This window comes from Lagenorhynchus albirostris, chromosome 11, assembly GCF_949774975.1.
Source record: "Lagenorhynchus albirostris chromosome 11, mLagAlb1.1, whole genome shotgun sequence".
NCBI classification, from domain to species: Eukaryota; Metazoa; Chordata; class Mammalia; order Artiodactyla; family Delphinidae; genus Lagenorhynchus; species Lagenorhynchus albirostris.
The window spans coordinates 11,283,914-11,300,656 of NC_083105.1; the positions used below are offsets into that span (position 1 = coordinate 11,283,914).

At 57.6% G+C, this 16,743-nt stretch overlaps 2 protein-coding genes across 4 annotated transcripts; one reads left to right on the forward strand and one right to left on the reverse strand.

Annotated features, from left to right (window-relative positions):
* Positions 1 to 858: 858 nt before the first annotated feature.
* MPST (mercaptopyruvate sulfurtransferase) lies at positions 859 to 8,175 on the reverse strand. Of its 2 annotated transcripts, none has more exons than XM_060167158.1 (3): positions 8,028 to 8,175; positions 3,666 to 4,287; positions 859 to 1,437 (listed from the first exon to the last, which is right to left on the reverse strand). In XM_060167158.1, exons 2-3 carry the CDS (start codon positions 4,258 to 4,260, stop codon positions 1,139 to 1,141), a joined length of 894 nt encoding a protein of 297 aa, XP_060023141.1. In that variant the 5' UTR covers positions 4,261 to 4,287; positions 8,028 to 8,175; the 3' UTR covers positions 859 to 1,138. The 2 variants fall into 2 exon arrangements, with proteins under 2 accessions (XP_060023141.1, XP_060023140.1); XM_060167157.1 differs by having other exon boundaries at positions 7,932 to 8,071.
* Positions 8,176 to 8,371: 196 nt separating this feature from the next.
* TST (thiosulfate sulfurtransferase) lies at positions 8,372 to 15,956 on the forward strand. Of its 2 annotated transcripts, none has more exons than XM_060167159.1 (3): positions 8,372 to 8,403; positions 9,058 to 9,673; positions 15,487 to 15,956. In XM_060167159.1, exons 2-3 carry the CDS (start codon positions 9,079 to 9,081, stop codon positions 15,783 to 15,785), a joined length of 894 nt encoding a protein of 297 aa, XP_060023142.1. In that variant the 5' UTR covers positions 8,372 to 8,403; positions 9,058 to 9,078; the 3' UTR covers positions 15,786 to 15,956. The 2 variants fall into 2 exon arrangements, with proteins under 2 accessions (XP_060023142.1, XP_060023143.1); XM_060167160.1 differs by lacking the exon at positions 8,372 to 8,403 and adding an exon at positions 8,453 to 8,620.
* Positions 15,957 to 16,743: the final 787 nt, after the last annotated feature.

A 16,743-nucleotide genomic window follows, 5' to 3' on the forward strand; every position in this document is an offset into this window, starting at 1 on the left:
CAACTGAGCCTCAGAGGAAATGTGTTGGGGACTGTAGGTGAGAAAGAGCAAATTCTGAGAAATCTGGGTCTGGTTCCAGCTCTGTTGTGAACCCATCAAGTGACCTTGGGTAAGTCACTGCCCCCTCTGGTTTTTTTTTCCTTCTAGGGTTGCCCCCAGTGCTGGCTGACACCTGGCCCTTTGCTACCAAGAGGTGCCCCGGGAGCTGGAACATGGGGAGGGGTAACCCAGAACCCAGGTTCTGACAGGGAGAGCCTGGGGCCTTCTCAGACACCCATGTCTACCTCTGCACAAAGACAAACGCAGAGGGAGAACAGAGCCCCTACTGGGGAAGCCTTGGGGGAAGGGTTCTCCTTGAGCAGAAAGGATCAAACCCCCAGACTGCCCACCCCCGTGGAGCTCCCAGAGCTTGGCCTCCAAGTGTGACTCTCAGAGTCGAGAGCTAGATTCTCCTCCGATTTGGCTAAACTCTGCCCTTCTCCGGAGCATCCCGGCTGGGCTGACAAGTACTCCACAGCGTGGGGCAGCTTCCCATTAAGCTCTGGAACCATCTCTGTCTTGAAATGAGATGTATGGCTTACCTGCAGGGGGTGTTTGGGTGTGATTCCAGACAGAGCACAGCAGATGCACCTTAAATAGCCCAGAAGCCAGAAGGGAGACCCCAGCCACAGAAGGAGAAGACAGTTTGCTGGGAGACATTCAGTCACAGGACTGGAAGGGCTCTGGGACCCCAGCACCGCTCAGAAGGCAGGGACAGCGTCCTCAAGACCCTCCGGCTCCACGAAGCTCCCTTGCTGGGCATGTTGGAACCACTGGCCAAAGAGCCGAGGACAGCTGAGGCAGCCTCAGTTAGAAGGATTTAGCACTTGACTGTTTTATTTCCTCAGTAGAGGGGAGGTGGGGCTCCAGCTCAGCACCACGTGGGCAGCTCCCCTCCCCCTGTTCCCGCCACCACCTTCTCTGCTGCCTCCACTGAGAGCCCACGAGGCAGCGGAATTGCTGGCCTCTGGGATGTCACCCTATGCGCCACCTGGGTTGGAGGAAGAAACCCTATACTGGTCAAAGCAGAGTCAGAACCACCAGGCTGGGCACTGCGGGTGGCTGGGTGTCACCCGAGCTTCCTGTGTCCCGCCGAGCCTCAGTGGGTCTTCCCCCGGCCCTCGGAGATGACATCCTCGGGCTGGGCGCGCATGTACCACTCCACCCAGGAGCCGTCATAGAGGGGCACATCGGGCTTGCCGCAGAGGTAGGCCCCCAGTGCCACATGACAGGCTGTGACGCCGGAGCCGCACGTGGCCACCAGGGGCTGGGACAGGTCCACCTTCTTGTCCTGGAAGAGGCGGCGGATCTCCTCGGGGCTCTTCTCCAAGCCCTCCTTGGTCATGAATTCCGTGAAGGGGATGTTGATAGTGCCAGGGATGTGGCCGGGTTCGATGCCTGCAGCGGGAGAGCGAGATGCAGGGAACAAATACAAGGGCAGTATGAATGGCCCCTGCAGTACTGAGAGCCTTCCATGCGGCCACGGCGCTAAACCCTCTGTAAGCATCGTCTCATGCAGTCCTCACAGCCAGGAAGCCCGGGCACTGTTTACAGGAATCCCCGTTCTACAGGCGGAGATGCTGACGTTCACAACTGTCCAAAGTCACGCATCTAGCAGACTGCTGCCTGGAATTTGAACCCAGGCCTCAGCTCCGAACCCAGGGTGGCTACTGTCAGAGGAGGGCTGTCCCCATACCTCGAGCCCCACCAAGCAAGGGAACCTCCCTGCCGGACGGATGTGGCAAATTAGAGGCGCGCTTGGCCAGGTCTGAGGCTGTGGAGTGGGCACGATGGGGACGGTGATATTCTCCACTGATTTAGATGGAGCCTGTACACAAGTCAGCTCAGCCACCCTGACAACAGCCTGCTGGCTGTTTACTGTTAGCTCCCGTTTTACGAATGAGCAAGGCTGCTTGAGGTAAGCGTTAAGCACCCCTGTAAAGAGCCAGAGCCAGGGAAGCACATGCTAATTTGATCACTTCCCGTTTCCTGAGCGCATCCTGTGTGTGCAAACACGGAACTAAGTGCCTTACACACTTGCTCTCATTTGACCCTCACTTCATCCTTTAAGCTCTGTGTTCTGCCCTGACTTTGACATGCAGAAGCGGCAGTTGCGAGATTAGGTGACCTGCCAGACGTCACACAGCCGCTGCAACCTGGGGCAGGGTTCTGAAGCCAGGTCTGGCTCTGGTTCGCTGCCCTATGTTGCTCCACGCCCCCCAGCCCCACCCCCACCCAGGAGGCTGAGCTGAAGTGCACCACAGGTTCAAGGCGGCATCCCTTAGGCTGAACCGTCTTGAACTGCCACCGATGTAGGTTCTAAAATGGTTGGCTGGCATAGCACGGGGAGATCAGCTCGGTGCTTTGTGACCACCTGGAGGGGTGGGATAGGGAGGGTGGGAGGGAGGGAGATGCAAGAGGGAAGAGATATGGGGATACAGGTATACGTATAGCTGATTCACTTTGTTATAAAGCAGAAACTAACACACCATTGTAAAGCAATTATGCTCCAATAAAGATGTTAAAAAATAAAAAATGGTTGGCTATCAGCAGTTTCCTGCAGTTTGACCTTATGTCAACAGCTCTGCAGGGTTCCGTGTAGCAGGGACCTTGTGAATTCACCAGATCTCTCTGGGGTATCGACTCCGTCCAGCTACCGGGTTAGTCTTCAGGATGCGCTGGGAGCATGGTGGCCCTCAGGTCACCCCAAACGGTGCTAGGACAGGGTGAACCCAAGCTACTCTAGAAACAAAACAGAAGCTCCATCCGACCCCGATGCAGGGGAGTGGGGGATGCCCTTCAGGGAGAGCTTCCCAGAGGAAACGGCAACATCCTCGCACCCGCCTCGAAGCAGACACAAGACAAACGGCTGGGGGATTACTGGCTGTTCACTGCAGTTAAAGGTACTGGAGTTCAATGCCTGGCTGCTTCCTGAGATCTGGGGCAAGGTAGCCATTCCAAGGTTCCATTTCCCCTTCGGTATGATAACAGTACCCATCTAAAAAGCTCACACCAAAGGGGCCACTGACCCACCTGCGTTGTGCGGACCCCTCCCCACCTCTGCTCCTTGCCCGGGGAACCCAGCCCATGGGCAGAAGGCCCTGCCCCAACCCAGGCGGGCAGCCACACTCTATTCAGTTTCCGCTCCAACCTGGGGCTCCAACCTCTCTCTCTACTTAGCGCCCCTCTATCCTGCCCTCTGCAAGACTCTGGTCCCTCTGAGAGCCTTTCACTCTCCACCCCAGACTCCACTTCCCCGGCTTCATCCTCCTCAGAGATGGTCCTACACCTGATCAAGCCCCCTCTCTTTGGGGCTCTTCCTCAACTGGGCCTGCCCACCCCTCCTATTTGGCAGTGACCCCTATATCCATAGTACTGGGGTGGGGCTGTTTGGGTTCTCACACTTATACTGGGCCCCCTGGGTTCCCAACTAGTTTGGGGTGGAGGTGGGACAAGTATTATTGCCCCTACTTTAGAATAACGCCAGGGAGGCGACGAGAAAGCAATTCTCGGCCCCCACCCCACACGGTGGCCTTTAAAGGCAAGGGCGAGGCGAGGGCAGTGCTCAGGGTGCGCCTGACCCCGAACCCCAGGGACCTCCCGGGCCCCTCGCACATCGGGGTTACCTTCTCGGGGCTCGGGCTCGGTGCCCTGGAAGCGGCCAGCGGCGCGGGCGTCCACCACCTGGAAGCGCCGGGATTCGAGGTTCTCCTTGATGTCCTCGTACGTCTTGACGTAGGCGGGGTCCAGCACCGCGTGGAACTCTGAGGGCTCTGGGCGGCTCTTGCCTGCACTCAGCGGGAGGCCCTGGCGCAACCAGTTGCGAAGGCCGCCGTCGAGAAGCGACACGGTGCGGTGGCCGAAGGCGCGGAACATCCACCAGACACGCGGCGCCGAGTAGAGGCCCTGATCGCTGGCATCGTAGACCACGACGTGGGTAGAGGCGCTCACGCCCAGGCGGCCCGCGTACTCGGCAAAGTGCGCAGCCCTGGGCAGCATGTGGTCGTAGGGCGACGTGCGGTCGCTGCACTGGTCGATGTCAAAGAAGGCGGAGCCCGGGATGTGTCGCTCCTCGAACTCGCGGTGCGCGTCGCGGCCCAGCTTGGGCAGGTACCAGGAGGCGTCGAGCAGCTGCAGGGGCTGCCCGGCCCGCGGGGCCCGGAGCGCTTCGGCCACCCACTGCGCCGACACGAGCGCGCGGAAGAGCTGCTGCGAGGCCATGGCGGCGGCGACACCGGGGCTGCAGGTCTGGCCGACAAGGAGGATGTCAGGAGGGAATCGAGTAAGAGGCCGGCCGGGCCGGGGGCGGGAAACGCCTGTGTCGTTGGGACTGGGGCGGGGCTGCGGCCAGGGCCGGAAGGGGCGGTGGAGCCCAGGGAGGTCAGAGTCCAGGGAATGCGGAAAACCAGCGGTGGTGAACCCGGAAGCAGACGTCGGTCACCGGGACCTCCTCTCTGTTTTCCTGCCAAGCCTTGTATATATACACAGAGCAGTGACCGAATGAACGTGACCCCTTGGCGGGGGCCCTCACCGGTGCTTACTGCAGGGTGGGTAGGGAGAGGGCCCAAGCAGGGGAAGGCCCCACTGGCACTTTAAGGCAAGTAGGGGCAAAGTCCCTCCCTAAGACGTAGCTCAGCTTTGCTTGCAATCAACCAAGGTCCCTGGTGGAATTCACTCATTCATCAATCATTTATATAAGCAGCCTCAGAGGAATAGCAGCTGGAATTGCCTGAGTCCTCCCTATGTGCCCTTTAATTCTCACACCTTACACCACTGCAGGACACAGGGTAGGCTCTCAATTATCTGCTGCATGAGTAGCCTCAAGAAGGTTGCTTTTCTCCTCACTGTTTCACAGAGGGGACACTGGAGTTCACAGAAGTGCACTAACTTGACCAAGGTCAACAGCTAAGAAGTAGTGGTGGTGCCAGGCTTCACACCAGGCAGTCCAGCAAGGTCAGATTTTGCCCCTGGAGTTTCCTCTCTGGAAATAGTGACTTAGGGCCTCACTCCCTCCCCGCCCCTCCTCTCCCTTGCGGGCCAGTAGCACAGAGTACAGCAGTTCACCAGCGCACCATGACAAGTCAACTCACGGCCTTCCAGGGCAGAGGTGCTCCAGAGATGCCCCAAACGTGCAAAGCGCCTAGGCAAGCACCTCCCCCCACCCCCCACCCCGCCCACCGTCCGCCCTGTCCAGTAGGTGCCTTTGGGCAGGGTAGAGAAAGGTGCCCCTTCAGCCAGGCAGAGGCACAGCCTCACCAGGGCATGGGGCTGGATGAGTGGAGTGTGAGCTGCAGGTCAGCTCCACTCAACCCCCAGCCATGCACCCCCTGTGCAGGGCGCAACCTTGCATTCGTACCGGGCAGCCCTGGCGCCAAGGGGAAGGGGGTGGGTAGAGAACGGAGCGTGTTGCGGAGTGCCCCTGCGGGCCGTATACTAATGAGCACCACAGCCTTCAGTAGTGACTGTGGGGTTGCCTGTTTCTGAATAAGACCACTGGTGGCTAGAGATATGCCTTGCCCTCGGTCACAGATCTGGTCAGGGGCAGCCTCAGGATTTGCAACCAGGTTGCAACTTCTCAGGCTAGACTTCTTCCCCAGCCCCAGGTCAATGACGACCAGGGCCTAAGGAGTCCACAGCGGATTACCTGGTGCCCAGCGCCCTCCTGCAGTCTCGCTGCAGCCTGGCTTTTGGGAACCATGTTTTCCACGTGGCCAGGCCCTATGCTGGACACTAAGAAACTCTTGACTTTGTCCGGCCCTGGGAGTTAAGGCAGCCACAGGCCTGCTCAAGAGACAACATAATTGCAGAATTTCTGGAATTCAGTGGGAGCACAGGGGGGCCGCTAGCTCAGCCTGGGGTGGGAAGGCGGGGGAAGGTGGGAGGAGGGGAAGTCCAAACTGATTTGCTGCAGTCAAACTGGAAACCACAGTTTGACCTTCAGCGTGAGGCTGCCGAAGAGGCTTTGGCTAAGGGGCGATCTCAGTGCAGTGCCTGTGGATTCCGCCGCAGCCAGATAATTTTGGGGGATACAGCGGGCCCCTACTTGAAGACCCCATTGTGAACCACAGCGGCCCCTGCCCCCTCCCCATTCTTGGGGCTCCTTGCTGTTTTCCCCGAGGATCCATTTAGAGTGGAAAGAACCCTGATTTTGGAGCCAGAGCCCCTCCAAATCAGTGCAAATCCACTCCCCTGCTTAACTAGGAGTGTGAAAGCGAGCATGTGAGGGTCCTTGCGCCATTTCCATTTCTTATAGTGGAGCTTCCAACCTTCACCTCTTACAGTGAGGGTTAAATAATGAACGTTGAGGCGCCACCATAATGCCCTGCATATGGCTGGTTTTAATCATCATTAAAAACAGCTTCGGGCTTCCCTGGTGGCGCAGTGGTTGAGAGTCCGCCTGCCGATGCAGGGGACACGGGTTCGTGCCCCGGTCCGGGAAGATCCCACATGCCGCGGAGCGGCTGGGCCCGTGAGCCATGGCCGCTGAGCCTGCGCGTCCCGAGCCTGTGCTCCGCAATGGGAGAGGCCACAACAGTGAGAGGCCCGTGTACCGCAAAAAAAAAATCCCATTATTTCTTCAAAGTTACTTCATAGGTGGCTCATCCTGCCACACAGACACACAGACACACACACACACACACAAACACACACACACACACACACTGCCCCCTATGCTGGATTGGCAGTTCTCAGAAAGGACCGTGGGAGGTAGAGGAGGTTCCGGAAGAGCAGGCTGTGTGTGTCACCGAAGGGTGTGGACCAGGTCCCCAGGCCCTGCTCCGGGAGTCGAGGACCCCAAGACAAGCAGGACAGCCCCAGGCCCGTCTCCAGAGTGTACACAACTGTGCTAGGGGAAGGGTGAGTCCCAGGCTGCCATCTGGGGTGGGCCCTGGAATAAGAGGGCTCCAGTCAGACTGGGCATTCTGCAAGGCCTTCCCCAGTCTCGCCCTTCCTGGCACCCTCTCTCCCTTCACTGCAAAGCACAGAGCTCAGAGGACTCCCTGGGTAAATGCTTATCAAAGTATGAATGTTTGCAACTTTCGGTGAGAATATAATTGTTTCAGAATAAAAAGCATTTTTTAAAGGGGGATGAGAAGAGCATTCCAGGCATGTATAACAGCGTATGTAAGAGCTGAGTAGGGGCAGTGGTGTCCCCGCCAGCTCGCAAGAACCAGTTGTTAGATTTGCAGGAATTAGGCCAACTGGCTGTTAAACACAGCCACCGTTAAAAATTAAATTATGTACATTCACAATGAAATAGGTTAAATTAAGGACAAAGGCAGTGTTTTAAAAGTACGTGGCTTCAGGGATGAGCAAGGTAAACAAAAGTAGCCCCTGCCGGGTGGGTTTCCCATCGGGTTTAACAAGCAGCCTGGCCTCACCGCCACCGCGGGCCGCTAGGCAACTCGCTGGGCCTCTCTCTCTGGTCTTTAAATAAGTTTCTGGCCTACTCCGCAGGCTTGTTGTGGGAAGTAAGCGACACCCGTGGGAGTACCCAGTAAAGTGCCTCGCCAAGCAGGCCTTGACAAATGTTAGCTCCGTTTCACTCTAGCAAGTTCTTTGCCAGTTTGTCCTCCTGGAGCCTCTGGGTCAGCTGGCCTCCCTGGCTTCTCCGTCAGGTTTTATTAGTCCTCCTCCCTCCTACCCTCTCCGCTAGCACCAGGTGATCCCGCCCCCCCGTCCCCCTCCCCCTGCCACTCACCCCGACCCCACCCTGCGGGCCGCCCCCAGCTGCCGCGGACAGCCGTCTTTAGAGTGAAGCCAGGGGCGTGCCTTCCCTCCGAGACTGCGGCCCCCTGCTCCGCTCAGGCCCCGCGGGGGAGCCCTGAGCGGCGCACCCGGACGATCGACCTCCCCCTAAAGAAAGGCAAGCGCAGCGCCGCAGCAGTTACCCCAGTCTCGGGCTCCCGGCTTCCGGGTTCGGCCATGGCCCAGCGCAGAGCACCCCCTCCCCGCGCTCTCAGCTGTCCCCCGCTCCCGCCACCAACCTGCGGCCGGCCAAAGGGAGGAGACTCCGGCACAGCCCACCCCGAGGCCACTCGGAACCCTCAGCTGCCGGCGCCTTCCACTGGCCAGGCCGTGGGGGGGGGTGCCCGCGCCGCCCAGCCCCGCTCCGCACCGCCCCCGCGCCGCCCGGCGCCCCCGGCGCATCCTCGGGGGTCCGAGAGGCGGCACGAGCCCGGGGGGTGGCCGGGAGCGGGCGCGGCGCGGCGTCGGGGGCGCGGGGCAGGGAGGGCGGCGCGCGATCCACCCCCAGGCGGCGGCGCGATGGTGTGGGCCGGCCGGGGAGTTGCGGGCTCAGGGTTTGAACCTGCCAACTTCTCCAGCCCGCAGGGGTGAGCGCCGGGGCGGCGGCAAGGGCGAGTGAGTGCGGCGGCGTGGGGCGGAGGCAGGCTCCCGGGCCGCTCGGGATTGGGCCGCCGACCGGACCACCTGCCACCCAGGGGAGGGTCCCGGTGGCGAGAGCGGGGTGGGGTGCCCCGGGAACCCTGGACCCAACTGGGGCAGAGGGCACTGGACCGGGCCGGACTCAGGCATTCAGGAGGCGGGCGAGCCCAGGTTGCTGAGAGGCCGCAGGAAGGTTTGCTAGACGAGAGACGGGGGCGAGGGCGAGGGCGTGTGCGAACCCTTCCCCATGCGCCCACTCCCCTACCCTACCAGGAAAGGAGGCTCTAAGCCCAAGATGCCTTCTTCCCCCATCTTGGACATCTTTTCGCCGCACTCTCTGGCAGGATCCTGAGGGCGAGTATTGTAGCTTCTGGGGCCAGACACCCTCCCCGCCAACTCGTCCATCTGGAGCCCGCTTGCCCCAGCCCCTTCTGCGCGGGAGGGGTAGCAGAGAGCGGCGGAAGCAGGCTTTCCTTAGGGAATCTGCAAACCTAACCCCACTGCCTGATTGCTGTAAACACGACACCCGTGGGGGAGTGCAGTGGGCAAAAAGCTCCTCCTCCCAGGCCCCACCCCACTGAACCCACAGTCCTCATTGCCGGTCTCTTTCCTGGTTCCCACCCGCGCCAGGTGATACGGAGAGCTGAAACCATGGTTCAGCAGGTGCTGTACCGGGCGCTGGTCTCCACCAAGTGGCTGGCGGAGTCCGTCCGGGCTGGCAGGCTGGGCCCTGGCCTTCGAGTGCTGGACGCCTCCTGGTACTCGCCGGGCACCCGCGAGGCCCGCAAGGAATACCTAGAGCGCCATGTGCCCGGCGCCTCCTTCTTTGACATAGAGGAGTGCCGGGACAGAGCGTCGCCCTACGAGATGATGCTGCCCAGCAAGGCGGGCTTCGCCGACTACGTGGGCAGCCTGGGCATCAGCAACGACACGCACGTGGTGGTGTACGATGGTGACGACTTGGGCAGCTTCTATGCGCCGCGAGTCTGGTGGATGTTCCGCGTGTTTGGCCACCGCACCGTATCCGTGCTCAATGGTGGCTTCCGGAACTGGCTGAAGGAGGGCCACCCGGTGACATCTGAGCCCTCACGCCCAGAGCCAGCTGTCTTCAAAGCCACACTGGACCGCTCCCTGCTCAAGACCTACGAGCAGGTGCTGGAGAACCTCGAATCGAAGAGGTTCCAGCTGGTGGATTCACGGGCCCAAGGGCGGTACCTGGGCACGCAGCCGGAGCCAGATGCAGTAGGTAGGTGTCCCCGTGGTGGGGATGGTCCCTGGGGAGCAATGCCCAATGGAGAGATGGGAAGTAGGATGTCTGAGACCCTCTCCAGGTTTTGCCCTCAGTACCCCCATGCGGGCCTCAGTCTTTCCATATGTAAAATGAGAGGGTAGAGCCCAACCTAAAGGCTTTTCAAGCTCTGATGCATGAGGACGTACACATGTGTTCCCATAGCCACATGCTAAGGCGCGACCTAGCATCTGTGTGGAGTGGCATCAGCAGAGGTGACTGATGACACATCCACCCACATCCATGCCCAGGCGCTAGCTCCACCACATGCCCAAAAGTGTCCGTGAGCCACACATGCGTCGCTGAACAGAAGCTTCCTCAGGACCTCTCTAGTTCTTCAGAAATTCTTAGAGACATGAACAATGCTTTTCCCCAGCACCCCATCCCTCCCTCCAGCTCTCCTGGACCCCCTGACCTTCCTTAAGTTACTTGCTCAGTTAAGTGGCAGTGTTAGGATTTGAACCCAGTGCTGCCTAGTTTCAAACCAGTGCTCTAAACCAGGATGCACCATCATTCTGTCCACTCCCCACCTCCCAGGGCCAGCAGGGAGCCCTTCCGCTAGGCATCTTTAGGGAGATGGCTCATGAGTTCTCTCCTTTGGACAAAGGGTGTGTGTGTGGGGGGAGGGTTCTACACTACTGGAGGTGGGGGGAATCTCAGGAGAGGAAATGCTGAGTTCTAGCTAGAAACTCCTAACAGAGAGGACCACAGAAGTCTTGCCATCACCCCTTCTGGGCGCCCCCCAGCCCCTGCCTGGACACCGCTGGTGGCCAGGACCTCACTGCTCTCAGGGCCTCTCGGGGCCCAGGCTGGCTGATCCCTCAGGATGGCTGGAGGGGGCTGCGGCTCTGTCCTCAGTCAGGGCGCCTCTGTGGAATCCAACTGCTGTGCAACGTTTAGACTAACTTGTTGAAAAATCCCTTCCTTTCTGCGCCTCTGAGGAGAGAGCTCTGTGAAAGCTGCTTCCAACACTCTTAGAGCTGGAGGGCCTGAAAGGTCACCTCATCAGTCAGAAGAGAGGCTGTGGTGCACAGAGGAAGGAGTAGGTCAAGCCCACTTGGGCAGTTAGTGGAAAGCGCGGGGCTCTGCCCTCCCCATCGTGGCTTTCTCCGAGCCCCATGTTCTTCCTGCCCAGCTTGCTCTCTGAAGTTCTGGAGTTGAAGATTCAAGTTTGTTTAGCACCTTCCAGAGACTCCTGGCACGGAGCTCCTGCAGCCTCCTCCTGGCCTTGGTTCAAGGCACCTTCACTCCTTGGGACTTAAGCTGCCGCTGGAGGGAGGAGAGGTGGAATTGTTTCTCTAGCTGCTCCCCATCTTGCTCTGAAGCAGACAGAATAAGTGAAGAGAGAGTTTAGAGATGCCAGATCCCATCTCCTTACTCCCATTTTAGAGATGAGGAAACTGAGGCTCAGAGAGGGGAAAAGCCTGCGGCTGCAGGTAAGACCTCCTGAAAGCCCCGAATTCTAAAGTCCCTCCCCCTCTCCGTGGCCCGCTTCCCCCCTCCTCCAGTTCCCATCTGGAGACCAGGGAGCATGGACCCCAGTTTAAGCCCTGCTCCTCCTCTGTGCTGGGACCTCAATCAGTTAACTACTTGGCCTCTTTGGGTTCCCTTATAAAATGAAAAGAGTAATGCCAGCCCTACCCACCTGGCTGTGTATTTATTAAATGCAGCAGTGGCTGGAAAGGTATTTTGAGAAGGATGAGGACCTGTGCAAAGGCCGGGCTGCTGGAAAGCCTCCCGTACAAGACATTTGGGGAATATTAGGGCCCGTGAGGCTCTGCTGAGTTCACAGTCCCCCGCTTGTGGTGGGATCACAGAGGCACCCCGTGGGCTCAACTGTCCAGATGTAACATCCAGGGAAGTGTGGGTGTCCCTGGAAGGAAAGACCCCCAAGAGGAGCTGGAAACAGGGCCTTAGAAACCCGACAGCCACTTCCTGCCGCTTTCAGGCGAGTAACTTCCCCTCTGGCCTCAGTTTTGTGCCCCCAGTGCCTTCAGTCCTGTTTGTAAGGGGCAAAAGGTGAGAGTCAGACAGACCTGAGTTTACATCCTGGTGTGGCCTCGGGCAGCTCCCTCCACCTCTGAACCCTCCTCCTAATGAAAGGGACACCACTTACCTTGTAGGAGCCTTGGGGAAAGGGAGGGAACAGAGGTGGGAGTTGATCCAGCTCAGTGTCTTTGTAAACCTTATTCTCTTTTCCTCCCCACCGCCCACCCCAGGTGGGGGGTCCATGAGGGTGAAGAGGGAGGGTATTGACCCCCTAATGCGTACTATTATCTGCAGGACACTTTATATACATTCTCCCCCGGGTACCTACAGCAGCCCGACAGGGGAGGCAGGTGGGGGTTCAAAGTGGTCCCACTTTGCAGGTGGGGAAAGGGAGCAGAAACTTCTCTGTCCAGACACAGAGGCCAAGACTTGACCCCAGTCGCAAGATCAAAGTGGTGTTATTTCCCAAGGCCACTGCTGTGTAAGCAAACACGTGGATGGGGTTGGAGGGTGGCGGGGAAAGGTCATAGCTTCCAGGTGTTGCTTCATGTTGCATCATGGGGTTGTATGGCTCCTGCCTGTGTCTCCTCCCGGGGATGGGGACTGGGGTGGGGGTCAGGGAGAGTGCGGAGCAGCTTCCCAGCCGCCAGGGTTGGCGGCTGCCCACTGGGGCTGCCTGCACTGGGTTCCTTAGTGTCTTTAGGACAAGAGCAAGAAAGAGCTGCACAGGTTTTCCTGGCCTTGAAAACCCATACCTGTCAGTGACCCGAGGGATGCTAGTTCACCAACTAGACTAGCATCTCCTTGCCCAAAGCTGGAACATCAAGTCCCAGACCTCCGAGCAGGCATCAGGAGAGGTCATCGCAGCCATTCCCCTGCTTCAGCCACTCTTTCCAGGAAGGCTCAGGCTTTAGGGGTTGGGCACACCTGACTGCACGTCACACCTGTGCTGTGTGTCATGGGGCAAGTTACCTCACCTCTCTGGGCCTGGGCCCCCCATTCGTGCCAGGAGGCTCATCTCTCTCCCCAGCTCAGTGAGGACTGAGGACGATAAAGTTCTTGAGCTAGCCCCTTGTCTGGTGCCCGAGGTTTTGAGCGTGGTGGCACGCCTGCTGGGGCCAGGGAGAGCCGCAAGCCTGCAGCTGAAGCTGGACTTGCAAGAGCAGCAGGAGCCCTTGTCCCTGGGCGCCAAGCGCCTTTCCCCTCGATGGCTGTTGGCTGTTCTCCGAGGTTCTCCGGCCAAGTTCATCTCAGCCCTCCCCCCATGAAGGAGGCCAGTTCCTGCTCATTTAAATTCCTCAGACAGGTCCTGAGCCTTCCCTGGCAGAAAGGGAAGGCTCCCACCTCCCGATGCTGGCCCAGTGCGGGGGCTGGAGTCTGTAGAACGCCCTGCCCCCAACTTCTTTACTCAGAGTGGTGCCTTTTATTAATTAGAAGAAAACAATACAACTGTTTCATCAGGGATGGGTGGAGAGAAACAAAACAGCGTTCAGGACTCAGCAAACACTTGTGCTCTTCAATGCACTTAAATCCAGCCCACGGCCTGGGTACTGAAACTTTTTCTTTTTGTGGTGGGATTTCAGTTCCCCGACCAAGGGTTGACCTGGGCCCCAGCAGTGAAAGCATGGAATCCTAATCACTAGGCCACCAGGGAACTCCTTGAAATATTTTAAAGTTGGGTTTCTTGGAAAAGAACACCTTTGAAGCCAACAGACCAGTTGCCCTTCATTGGTAGGGTCAGTACACATCTGATCTTAGATCAAAGTTTCCTGACAAAAAGTGAAATCACAACAGGAAGAAATCACTATAATTTTATAAGTCAGGGGACTTCCCTGGTGGCACAGTGGTTAAAAATCTGCCTGCCAATGCAGGGGACATGGGTTCGAGCCCTGGTCCGGGAAGATCCCACATGCCGTGGAGCAACTAAGCCCGTGCGCCACAACTACTGAGCCTGTGCTCTAGAGCCCGCGAGCCACAACTACTGAGCCTGCGTGCCACAACTGCTGAAGCCCACACGCCTAGAGCCCATACTCTGCAACAAAGGGAAGCCACTGCAATGAGAAGCCCGCGCACCGCAACGAAGAGTAGCCCCGCTTGCCGCAACTAGAGAAAGCCCGCGCGCAGCAACAAAGACCCAACGCAGGCAAAAAAAAGGAAAAAGTTAAAAAAAAAAAAAGGGAAATCCTTTTAAAAAAAAATTTATAAGTCAGGACATCTAGTCAATCAAAGGAGCGCTTGATTCACGCCAGCAAATTTTGAATCGTCTTTGGCCTCGGGGTGAGGAGAATGGGACTTTGCTGGCATGATTGCTCGCCTCCTGGGTGCCCACGGTCATTAGGGGTTTTCATCTGCAGAAGCTGACTTCCCAACAAGCCTGTGAGGAAGGTGGACTTATCTCCCCATTTCAAAGGTGGGGAACCGAGGCTCAGACTTGCAGGACATGCCTGGCTGCACGCTGGTGCCCTGATTACCCCCGGTCAGGTCCTTTCCCTCCCACTGCTGCCCAGTCTGGTACTGCCCTGCCCCACAGTCTGGGTTAAGTGGGGAATTTTGGAGGAAGGGAGCCCAAAGAGACACCCCAACCTTCCTCGGGCCCCCCTCCCAGTGCCCAGCCTGCCAGGATGTAGGGTGCTTGGGGACAAGGAGTGACCTAGGCCTTGGGTCTGCACGCGGCACCAGCTCTGGCCATGGCCCAGCCCCATTTGCCCCACATGCTGGCTATTCTGAAGCCAGATTTGGCAGGGGGCCTTCCTGGGTGCAGAGAAGGTTCTGGAATGGACCCTGGAGCTAGCCTAGCCCCCATTCTGCTTCCGTCAAAGCCTCTCAGGGCTGCTAGGAAGGTCCTGAAGGGACCACACTGCCCCCATTCTCACCTGTCCCCCGTCGTAGGTGGGGAAGTGGTAGAGAAGCAGCAGCATCTGAGGGTGGCTCGGCCAGCTGTAGTAAGTCTATGCTTTACCCTATACAACAGCCCTTACACACGCAAACACTCATTCCCACTTTACCTACGGGATCACTGAGGCTCAGAGAGGTTATGTGACTTGCTTGAGGTCACCTTGCCAGTAAGTGGCAGAGCTGGGATTTGAACTTAACGTCTAAAACCAAGTCACAGGCTCTTTCCACACTGTGTGCTTGACAGGAAAACCACGGGCCTCGGTGTAATCCTGGATCTGCCTTTGCCTCTCTGTGGCCTCAGGCTAGCCTTTCCACTTTGCCAAGCCTCGGTGTACTCATCTGTAAAATGGCGTGACATTATATTTAGTGAATTATGTGGTTATGTGTTTAACCTCTATCTTCCTTGCTAGACTAACCTCCCTGAGAGCCTGGGCTGTGTCTCCCCTTCACCACCGTGTTCTCAGCAATAGCCCATAGCATTTGCAGTCATCATCCCATTTGCTGTTCTCCACAACCCTATGAGATAGGTACGTACCACTGAGCCCATTTTACAGAAGAGAAAACTGAGGTTCAGAGAAGTGAAGCAATTTGCCCAAGGTAAAGGTTAGTAGATGGTAGAGCCAGGACTCCTCCCTGTCCTCTCAAGCAGGTAGGACATTCCTGCTTCAAGGCAGATTTTGGTGTGGGGGGGGGGGTGGTGTCATGAGCACTGGATGTAGGTAGGGCTGGAATAAATTGAGCTCTGAGAAGGGCAAAGATGTTACTTTTATTTGCAAAGCTCCCTCTCCTTATAGCCACGGTTGATTGTGACCTCCAGGCCCCACTTGCCCCCATCCACTGTGTCGCTCCTAACCCTGTCCTTCCCTTTGTCCTCTACCCCTGCCCAGGCCTGGACTCGGGCCACATCCAAGGCTCAGTCAACATGCCCTTCATGGACTTCCTGATGGAGGATGGCTTCGAGAAGAGCCCGGAGGAGCTCCGTGCCATGTTCGAGGCCAAGAAGGTGGACCTCGCAAAGCCCATCATCGCCACATGCCGAAAGGGTGTCACTGCCTGCCACATCGCCCTGGCCGCCTACCTGTGCGGCAAGCCCGATGTGGCCATCTATGACGGCTCCTGGTTCGAGTGGTTCCACCGGGCCCCCCCGGAGACCCGGGTGTCCCAGGGGAAAGGCGGGAAGGCGTGAGCAGTGGCCTCTCCTACCCTCGCCCACAACTCCTGCCAGTGGAGTGACCCCAGCGTGGCCCGCAGCTGGTCCATGCCTCATCGGCTAAGGAGATGAACAAGTTTTTAGAGTTAATGAGTAGAGCGCTCCTTTTCCCAACAACACTGGAATAAAACTGGCCTTTTCCGAGTAGCTGTGTGAGCCCGTTTCTCCCTTGGTTCCGTCCTTACCCCATGTTTCCTTCTCCTTCAGATTCCTTAGAATCCACCGAGGAAGGGAACCTCCACACCCACCCACACGCTGGGGACACTGCTTTATTACTTAGTTTTGGCAAAGGAAGCCGCCTGTCAGATGGAGCACGCTGGGACCTTTCCTGGAAGGGGTACCAGGAAGCCAGAGTGAAACCTAGGTTAGCCGGTGCACCATCCCTTCCTGCTGTGGGTCCAGCCCTCTAGGAGGAGGGGGTGGGAGGGGAGATAGCTGGTCTTCACCTGAAATGAGTGTTCAAAGAGGTGTCCCACAGGCCCTGGGGCCTTTCAGAAGAGGCGATGCTCAGAAACAACTCAGTGTTCCCTGCAGCACTATTTGCAACAGCCAAGACACGGAAGCAGCCTAAATGTCCATCAGCAGAGGAATGGATAAAGAAGCTGTGGTGCATGTATACAATGGAATATTACTCAGCCATAGAAAAGCATGAAATAATGCCATTTGCCGCAACATGGATGACCTGGAGTTTATCATACTAAGTGAAGTAAGTCAGACAAAGACAAATATCATATATCACTTATATATGGAATCTAAAATACGATACAAATGAACTTATTTACAAAATAGATACAGACTCACAGTCTTCGAAAACAAATTTATGGTTACCAGAGGGGGAAGGTGGCGGGGGGATAATTTAGGAGTTTGAGATTAATATATACACACTACTATGTATAAAATAGATAATCAACAAGGACCTACTGTATAGCACAGG